The sequence below is a fragment of the Colias croceus genome, chromosome 26 (assembly GCF_905220415.1).
Source record: "Colias croceus chromosome 26, ilColCroc2.1".
NCBI classification, from domain to species: domain Eukaryota; kingdom Metazoa; phylum Arthropoda; class Insecta; order Lepidoptera; family Pieridae; genus Colias; species Colias croceus.
In genome coordinates this window covers 2,092,397-2,103,405 of record NC_059562.1, presented here as the reverse complement: position 1 = coordinate 2,103,405, position 11,009 = coordinate 2,092,397, and the positions used below count along the sequence as shown (strand labels likewise).

Genomic DNA, 11,009 nt, shown 5'->3' with positions numbered 1-11,009 from the left:
TGTGTCTCTTGAAAAAAATGAAATTTTTAAAGAATGTGATAAACATAGATGTCTTAGATCCTGGTGCTATCAGATAACTTGTTTTCTAAAGGATAATATAAGGACCACGTCGAATTTTGTGCGGTAGAATATAAGATATGAATGGTGGCACTGGATTCTTGTTGTATAGATATGTTGTATTATTAAGTATGTATTTAGATAAAAGCAATATAAATAAAATGTATGCAAACATAAATGTATTTTTCTTGTCATTACTTATATTATACCTAGATATCTTTTTTGGCAAAAAATTACGTCAGAAACCGAATGTTCATGAATTTACAAAGATCAATACATACAATTTCTAAAGCAGATTGTCTCGGAAAAAATTCAAATTCAAATTGTCTTTATGTGCTGAATGTAGTTACATATAGCTGAGGTACAAATTGTATAGGTGCTTAGACATTCTGCTCGTAGTTGAGCGTGCAAATTATTTAAAAAAAAATTCATAAATAATCATAAGTACCATTATAATATAATAATTATATCTGCAAATGCCTAATTTTTAATTAACCCAATTTTTCCCAATATAACTTCCAAGCACCATAAAAAGACGTTAATTTAAACAAAGCGCTATATAGTTAGCAGTTCTATTTCCAGCCACTCACGCTATTGGCCCTCAAGCACGTTCGATGGGTAAGGGTTTTGTGACAGACCCACCGCAATTTGGCAGCTCGAAATAATGGGTTCCGCAGACCGCTTGCCAGAAATGTTGGGTTATAAGAAAATGAGAGTATTTATAGACGAACATGCAGTCTATTCAAAGCATTCGAAGCAAGCTACACGGATACTTCAAGTGATAAATGCAGTTTTGAAGTGTCAAGGACATTAACACTATACCTAAGCTTAAAATTATATAGTAATATTTAGGTTACACATTTCTAATTTACAGTCATTTGGCAAACGCCATAGTTACTTATTATCACCATCATCAGCCCATATACATTCCCACTGCTGGGACACGGGCCTCCAATGAGGTTACTTATTATGAGCACAATATAATGCAGATATAAGAAAATTAATATATTGAGTGTGTATCGTTTTACACAGAGTTCTACGGATTATACCGATATTACTAAAATGTAGAGTTTAGTCTCTCAAACATAGAGTCTTTCATTGTATGTCTGGACACGCCACGTACATACGTATTTACACGTACTTAGTTGTTTTATAAATATAAAGTGTTTATAATACATTATCATTGCATAATTGTTATTATGAAGACGAGGACAAAATATAAAAATATTAACAGAATCTATCACTAATCTACCAATCGCCTAGCAATATGCTATAAGCTATTAGGTACTATGCAAATTATTATTCTTCTTGCAATCTAACAGCAAATGTATTATCTTTGTTTCACCATAATTATGTCACATACATAGGTACTTATTAAGATGAAAAAATATGTCGCGCATGCGTTTTAATTCAATAGAAAAATGAAAAAATTTACCGCCATTAGTTCGCTGTTTCGCGCGCTTTCAACCGCAACTGTCAAAAATATTTTTTCTCTGTGCCCAAAAAAAGCGGCAAAAGTATCAACGTTTAAATGAATTAAATAATGTTGCTATTATAAAATAAATACTGTAATAAATAAGGATGTGGAAGTAAAATTAGTTCGAGTTTAAAATTAGAAATATAAGTAAATAAATTGTACAATAAATAGATATGTATTTATAGCTGTTATTAAAAAATAAATTAAAATGGCCGCTGAAAGGCTGCTGTGGCTGGCGACTGCATTGCTTCGTCTCTGGTTAGGTGCTGGGGATTTGTGTTATGCACAGTAAGTAAAATAATAGATTAATAGATACTATAAGTGGCGTTGTAAAAGGTCACTGCACTTGAGTTCTCTACAATATCAATAGATCTGTATTTATAAAGAGTGTACCTATTTTAGTTTCACATATGCTTTATAAATAGTAAGATGTTGATGACAGTGGTTAACGTGTGAGCGTTAAACATAGGGGTTCAATTCCCGAGGGGGTATATTATAAAAAAATCGCAATCTAGCATTAAACAGAAAGCTGATCATCTGCTTGTCTGTAAAGAAAATTTATCAGTGAAATAAATATATAGGTAATGCATCTGCCCCTTGCCCTAATGGGTCATGGGACTTCACTTTTATAATAATTATGTAAAATTATTTTCGTTGTGCCACCCATTTTTTGTTTGTCATGTGCAATAGCAATAGTAGCAGTAGGTAGTTGTATGTATTTTATTTTAACACTAGCTTTACCCGAGTCCCGAGACATCTTCCGCTCGTATTAAAGTGGCAAGCAACTTGTCTTTAGTATATCAGCTATTTACTAGTTAAAGTCCCGTCATAATCAGTCCAGACGTTCCAGAGAAAGAAACTAATATACAGACCTACAAGAAATGTAAAAAACACTATTTTGGTATATGTACCGAAATAGTAATTTATACATCCATAATTATGCATTTAATAAATAAAAAGTTGTTGTTTTAATATTAAAAATAATTTTATTATTGGCATAGATTTATGACTATTTGATAGCTGTGCCCCGCGGTTTTATACGCATTGATCTGTTCCTATTGGTCTTAGCGTGATTATAAAGCCTAGTATATAGCCTTCCTCGATAAATGGGCTATCGAAGACAGAAATAATTTTTCAAATCGTACCAGTAATTCTTGAGATTAGCGCATTCAAACAAAGAAACTCTTCAACTTTATAATATGAGTATAGATTATAATATGATATCAAGACATTGAGTTTTATATAATATATGAATTAAATCAAACGAGAGTAGGTAAGTTTTAAATTTCAAAATCTTTAGAAAAACCTATTTAGGTAATTGCACTACAAAAATTAATAATTACCTATCAATACAATACAAGTTATTCATTAGACAGAAAAATTAATGTTTGATAAATTTGATTCATTATTGTTTCAATTAGTTTTTTTTTATATAAGACTAGCTTCCGCCCGCGACTCCGTCCGCGCGGATGTCGGTCTTCGCGTGGATGGTTTATTTCTCCATTTTGAGTAGGTACTGACAATAAAATCTTATAAATATCTATTGGACCCAATTCCCAAATACGGCTAGGCCTATAATAATACGCAACGTGTGTTCGCGATTCTACGGGACAACGTCTATGGATAAAACTGAAAAATTAAGATTAATTTTTTTCTACGTATTTTTCCAGGATAAAAAGTATCCTATTTTACGCCCAGGATAATAAGGTATAATTATACCAAGTTTCATCGAAATCGAACCGCTAGTTTTCACGTGATGCCTTCACATACAGACAGACAGACAGACAGACAGACAAAAATTTTTTTAATCACATATTTATTATATCCAATAACACCCCCTGCTATTTATTTTTTCAATATTTTCAATGTACAGAATTGACCCTTCTACAGATTTATTATATGTATAGATTATGTTGAAGTAGGTAAATATTCTCATACTGCATTTAATAATAATTATAAACGAATCGCTTTTAATACACAAAAGCCTTTTTGTTTATTTTATTATAGGTAACTAATAAATTTACAAATAATGGAAAATCTAACCTAAATAACAAAGAATCATTTTATTTCGACTTGCATTCAGTTGTATTGTAAAAACGCTAAATTGTTAATGAATTGAAATGATTCGTATTATCATTGCATTTATTTTATTAATTGCCTGTATAAAACTTGGCCTATTTTGACAGAGACAAGTATAATGTTTTCATTCGCCATTTTCATGATTAAAATGCGGTTAACGTTTAAAAAAAGTTGCGCCTACCTAAAATTATAGCAATAAGTACTGGAAGGAAATTTGCTTTATCTGTAAAAAAGGTTCCAAAATTTAACATAGCCAAACATGGCTGGATAATTTTATCTGAAATTTAGCATAGAAACAACGAATTGCATAATTTTTTATAGACAAAGATTTCTATAGTATTCCATGCAATAATAACATAAAGTTTGTAAGTACTCCACTCAGGAAATATCATTAGATTTGTTTTAGATGAATGAAATGAACAAAATTTGATGAATACTGAAAATAACTTGTTGAAATAATATAATTAAGTTGAGCGCTATAATAATAATATTAACTTTTTTACTACCCCTTCATTACAGTTCCACTTTTAATTTATTTCTATTGAAAATTGTGAACACAAAACAATTATTTGCGTTGTACTGTATTGATTCGAATAATAAATAAGTACTTATTCAGCCTGTGACTTTGTTCGTGATGTACTTTTCAGTCCTAATATTAGATTTAACAAGATTTGGTAAATAGTAAATACATATTTAAACTGTGATAGAGCAAAAACTCTATCATATCATACGACAATTAGGAATAAACTATTTTTATCTAACGATCTATCTATTTTCGAATAATTTTTATGAATCTTACCGTCTCTATCTTTAAAAACTTTTCTTCTACTGGCTGTTGCTCGCAACTTCGCTCACGTCGTAAAAATAAATTTACATCGTACAAACAAACAAATCCTCTATTTTATCAAAATCCTTTCTTAATGGATACCTACAGGCTACATGCTAGGATGTCTGCATGCCAAATTTCAACCCTATCAGTGCAATTCTTTGGACTGTGCGTAGTCATCAGTCAATCATTCAGTCACCTTTGCGCTTTATAAATTACTAGCTTTTTGACCGCGGCTTCGTTTGTGATGTCGAAAGTTTACTAATTATACTAAACTTCTTTTTATCTAATAAAAAACCGCATCGAAATCCATTGTGTACCTACCTAATTTTAAAGATTGCATACGTAGAGAGTATAGACGTAGTCCATTGAAATGTTACATTTTTTTGGCCTAACCTTGCATTTTTTAGAGGACGCAATTTTATTTTTTGGATGTGTAGGGGGGTTCAATGTGAAGCTAAAACCAAGTTTGTGGGGTCGCCACCCTTGTCCCACGGCCGCCATCTTGAAAATAGTGGTTGAAATGGTTTTTACGATATATCTCATAAACTATTTATCTGATAAAAAAATTTGTTAACATTATTTGTTGCAAATTAAATTCTCTACAACTTTGGTCCAGTAACTTTTTGTCGTAGAACTATAAATAAAAAATTTATAAGCGAAAATTTTCAGAAATTAGAGCTATTTAAATGTTTCGATAAAATTGTTTTTTATCATTTTACGAAGAAATGATATCAGACCATTTTTGTAGATTGTTTTTCGAGGAACAACTTTTACATACAACATTTTTTCATTACGTCAATAGCTAAGGTTTTACAGCGCTCTGAAGTGAGTACTATTTTTCAGTACTCTTAACTATACATATATTGGCTATTGGCTCTTTTCCCATGCAGCACTGCAAGAACAGAACATTTCAGCCCTGCTTTTCGACGTAAAAAAAACGTGCTTCCAGACTCTACCTCCTGGGTGGTGAGGAAAAGAGTCAATAATTAATTATTAATAATATTGCAAAATTAATTATTAAAAATATTATAATAACAAAAAAAAAACAATTACTGATGACAAATAATTATTAGTACACACATTTTATATGTATAATGTATAGCTAAGAGTACTGAAAAATAGTACTAATTTCGGAGCGCTTTAAAACCTTAGCTATTGACTTTATGAAAAAATGTTGTATACGTAAAAGTTGTTCCTCGAAAAAAATCTACAAAAATGGTCTGATATCATTTCTTCGTAAAATGATAAAAAAAAGTTTCATTGAAAAATATAAATATCTCTATTATCTGAACATTTTCGCTTATAACTTTTTTATTTATAGTTCTACTACAAAAAGTTACTGGACCAAAATTGTAGAGAATTTAATTTGCAACAAATAATGTTAAGAACATTTTTTTATCAGATAAACAGTTTAAGAGATATATCGTATAAACCATATGTTCCGCTATTTTCAAGATGGCGGCCGTGGGACAAGGGTGGCGACCCCACAAACTTGGTGATAGCTTCACACTAACCTCCTCTACACATCAAAAAAATGAAATTGCGTCCTCTAAGAAATGCAACCCCAAATGTAACTTTTCAATGGAATAACGGTAGTCGCTGTAAAACAACTTTCTTATACCTGCTATGTAGTGAAGATTAATAAATTTTAGGTCCCTTGACGAGATAATATATTGCTTTTGGTACTTATGAAGAATAAAAATAATCTCTTTCACGATCTATTAATAGGCAATTAAGTAACACAAATAAGTTGTTCCGCAAACTTGAAGGCGATTTTATTTCTGCAGTTTGAAATTTTAATTAAAACTTGTCACGTTCGCAAAGTTCTTCATCAAACAATTTAAGCTGGCTTAAAAATGTCAATACGGTAACAAAAGGCATAGTGATGTTGGTTTGTATGTCGGTAGGTATATCGAGGGGGTCACGCGTTCAATTGGAATCGATAAAATCTCAGTGAGCCTTTCTGAATGCTTCCTGTGTACAAGATCGGTTGTATTGCAGAAATATATGATTCTATTGCAGTTTTGGTTTATTAGAGCACTTATTAAATGAGTTTTGCTTTAGGATTCAAGAAAATGGATGAGTTTTCTGTCAATTTTTAACCGACTTCAAACAAAAGGAGGAGGTTATCAATTCGGCTGGTATATTTTAATGTTTTCTACTGTTTCTTCTATAGCCTATAGTTAAATAAATACTGCTACAATAATATGCTAACAGGATAAGCAACGAATGATAACAGGACATCGTCCTTGGTGTATCCTGGTAGAAAACAAAGATATAAAATAAAGACTATTTCACTCAGGCACAATATAGCTTTCTGTTAGTGAAATAATTTTGAAATCGGTTTTGTAGTTTTTTTAATATATTCTTCCCAAACAATCAAATACTTTTTCTTCATAGTCTTTAGTCTCGCTATCGTCCTTATGGATAATCTCTTTTAATGAAAATTTTATCAAACAAGAATTGTTTACACATAGCTTTTTATAGAAGATGGATGTTTAAAGATTAGAAAATAAGTGTATCTGACCTCTCGGCCACATATTCCCTCTCCTTAATAATATAATGTTTATTAGCATTTTAACACGTTCACTGCGGCACAGAAATATCTGTACTTTCCATTACTGCGTTACGGGTCGTTTTAAACCTTGTCCTATACCAGAGATTGTGGCGGCACGAGGCATATTAAACCCCACCGCCCGTAGGAGACCAAAATCGTTTTTTTGGCGCCAAATAAGACAAAGTGTGCGGCTTTTGTCGTGATTATTATTAACAATGAGTTCATTAACCTAAATCTACCGTCGCCCGTGGTTAGATTAGTTAGTTTAGATTCTAGGGGTAAAATAAAATGTGGGGTCTGATGTACCCCATACCGCACTGAACAATAGCAGTTTTTCATATAATTTAGTGATGGGAAAAGAAATATCGATTTTATTTAATTGTATTTATTTATCAAACTTATGGATGTTTTTCATTAAAACAGGCCAAACAATAGGTAATATTGTTTGCAACCAGTGCATTCTGTGAGAATTTTCTTTACTTTTTTGTCAGCCTCACGACTTGTTAAGAAGGTGCGGAGTTTTTAGTAACAACCTACACGTCTCCTCTTCTTTGATCCCTTTAAGAGATGATATGCCTTGTTTGTTGGCTTGTTGACTTGGGCAAGAGTTAAATTTTGATGAGCCATACACCGATTGCCGGGTGTTTTGATTCAATGAATAAACACACTAATAGTAATCATGATTATCAACCTATTTGAAGAAACTTACTCAACATGTCACATTCACGTTTCTATTAACGATATTTATTATAACGAGTAGTTAGGATGTTTGTAAATTACCTGTATCTACATTCAAGTCATTCTTTGTAAAAGCTTCAATAAGTTGTTCCACAAATAGTCTCGAATGCGTTGCACAACACTAACCACGTGAGCTAGCATAGGGTGCGGTACGAGGTGCGCGGTGGTACGAGGTGTTCGCAACCTCGTTCCGCACTGTGTTAGAATTTTTATTTGTTCAGTGCGGCACGAGGTCTAAGAAACCCGGTATTAAGGTCGGTATACCATTAAACTAGGAATCAATAGCACATCTCAGATATATAGATATCACTTTCCTACACTGAACCAGATGGAAGTTATGCCTCCCGCACGACAGAGAAGTTTACGTTTTTTCCTACCGCTATAACGACGAGACACGGACAGGGTGTTTCAAGCCCTGTTTCGCAGCTAACGTGTTAATGCTAAAAAAACGAAAAAAAATTAAACACGGATTTATTTAAATACTCTCGTCACACATTATTTATTTATTTATTTATTTACTCTTCAATAAAACTATACATAGAAAACTTATTGCTAATATACAGAACAAAAAAAAAAAAAACAGTATAGTTTATTAGGCGGCCTTATCACTTAGAAGTGATCTCTTCCAGGCAACCTGGGCAAAAGGTAACAAGCTTATTAAATTACAATGGTAGGTGGTAGAAAAAAGGCAAGGATAGGAAAAAAAAAAAAAAAAAAAACAAAAATAATAAATAAATAAAATTAAATTAATAATTAAAATATATTTACAGATAGATATATAAATAAAGATACATATGGATAAATATACTGCACTCGAATATATACAATTATATTATTCATTAATAATATATTCATCATACAAATTACTTACACAAAATAATATACATAATTATATGACTATAATTTTTATATACATGATAGTTGATACCATATAATAATATTAAATACATACATACTACATAAAACAAATATAAAATACTATAAATACATAGATAGATACATATCTGTGTATAGATAATAATATGTGAATAGATAGTTAATGTGGTTAATGTGCCGAGTCGAAAGCAGTAGTGAGAAAGTGTCGTCGCAAAAGGTTTTTAAAGGAAGATACATTTTTAGCTTGTCTAATAGGTAGTGGCAAAGAATTCCAGAGATTGACGGCAATGGCAACAAACGATTTAGCAAAGAAGTGAGTACGTCGAACAGGAACACTCAAGGTGAGTCTATCAGCCGAGCGAAGAGTATAGTTTTCATTGTGCAGGAAGGAAAAATTGTTTTTGAGATAAATAGGAGTAGAAGGATCAAAAAGGATACGGAACAGTAATTGCAACAAATGAAGATTCCGGCGAAAACGGATGGGGAGCCACTTGAGCTTTTTTCTGTAAATAGAAACGTGATCGTATTTCCGAAGGCCGAAAATAAACCTAATACAAAAATTTTGGAGTCGCTCAAGTTTATCAGTTAGCTCTACTGATAAATCAGGAAAACATGCATCAGCGTAGTCAAGAATAGGAAGTAGAAGGGAATTATTATTAATCTATACTCATATTATAAGGCTGAAGAGTTTGTTTGTTTGCACTCGCTAATCTCAGGAACTACTGGTCCGATTTGAAAAATTCTTTCGGTGTTAGATAGCCCATTCATCGAGGAAGGCTATAGACTATAATATATCATCACGCTAAGATCAACAGGAGGGAGGAACAACCCTGGAGCGCAGCTAGTTCAATATATGATGACTTCATACTATACCTACCAAACAATTTATAATTCTTCTTTCACCAGGTCAACGCTTCTGTCCTTCCAAGATCTTCTACCAGATGACCCTCGGTTGTACGACAAAATGCGACCGCCAAAAAAGGATGATCAGCCCACTATAGTTAACTTTCATGTAACTGTCATGGGATTAGATTCTATTGATGAAAATTCTATGGTAAGTCGGTAAATCAATGTTTAAAATATAACTATTCTTTCATATTATTTTTTTATTATCTATACTAAAATTATAAAGAGGAAAGGTTTGTATGTATGTATGGTTTTCACGCATAAACTACTGAAACGATTATGATGAAATTTGCACACATATAGAGGGTAACTTGGATTAACACATAGGATAGGTTTCATCCCGGAAATCCCACGGGAACGGGAACTATGCAGGTTTTTCTTTCAAAACGCGGGCGAAGCCGCGGGCGGAAAGCTAGTTCTGTAATAAAATGGCTACTATAGAATAGCACCTTATATTAATCACAATCTAGCTTACAAGATTAATAAGTAATGTTATATTAAATTAAATTTCTAATTAACTTATTATAAGATTGTTCATTGTCGCTTGCTTATTGATACTGTCACATTATTAACTTTGAAACTATTGACTTTAATTTAGCAAGTAGGCATATAAAAGCTTTCTTTATTATTATCATAAAGTATAGCAGATTTCTATCGCTTTTTACTATGTAGTTGAATAAACGATGTTTATTTTAAACTGACATTGAATAGCCTAAAATGCGCATTAACTACGCATTCATTGATGCAGTCAGTGACCTCTCATTAAAGGGTTTTTATTTGGAGTACGATGCTCAAAAATGTAACAAGACGCTATACAATTTTTGAGGAAATATTAAAAACTTACATTTTACTCGCACTCCGCAAATACCCTGAGATCTTAATGATGCATATTCAACCAGAGATGCTGTTTTATGGTAGAGTTTTGTAACCTTTTTTGGGTGTTTTTTGTTACTTGGCACTACTACATAGGCTACAGTTTCCTGTCAAAGGTTGTGCCTAATATAAATCGTACTCGTATATTCACTCACAAAAAATTGTAATGCCACTCTGTTACTAAAAATGTTATTCGAATAAAATTTTATGAATAACCACATTGATATTAATTACATGCTAAGAAACAAAAGAAAACACAATTTTATGTAGCGAATCAATTTTGTATTTTGTTTATAGACGTACGCAGCCGACATATTTTTTGCCCAAACGTGGAAGGACTTTCGCCTACGACTGCCAGAGAATATGACTACGGAATACAGGTACATACACAGTATCTCAATGTACATACATCATATTATTGTGATAAATAACATCTAACAAAAATCATTTAACATTTAAAATATAAAAAATATACTATGTTGTAATTCAACTAGTTGTTTCAAACAGCTTCGCCCAGTGGTCAAAATATTTTTTTATAGTAACTAACTACCAACTTTCATACTCTTTTCGATAGGCTAGGGCTAGAATTTAGCAAATTCCTTCAGGTTATCTGCATG

At 31.9% G+C, this 11,009-nt stretch overlaps 1 protein-coding gene across 1 annotated transcript in view; it reads left to right on the top strand.

The window, feature by feature from the left end:
• The first annotated feature begins 1,519 nt into the window (after positions 1 to 1,519).
• Positions 1,520 to 11,009, top strand: part of LOC123703548 (glycine receptor subunit alpha-2-like) — a 28,274-nt gene continuing 18,784 nt past the window's right edge. The window contains exons 1-3 of the mRNA XM_045651608.1: positions 1,520 to 1,822; positions 9,520 to 9,667; positions 10,690 to 10,772. Coding sequence (XP_045507564.1) covers positions 1,743 to 1,822; positions 9,520 to 9,667; positions 10,690 to 10,772 — 311 coding nt within the window. The 5' untranslated portion in view covers positions 1,520 to 1,742. The remainder of the gene's footprint in view (positions 1,823 to 9,519; positions 9,668 to 10,689; positions 10,773 to 11,009) is intronic.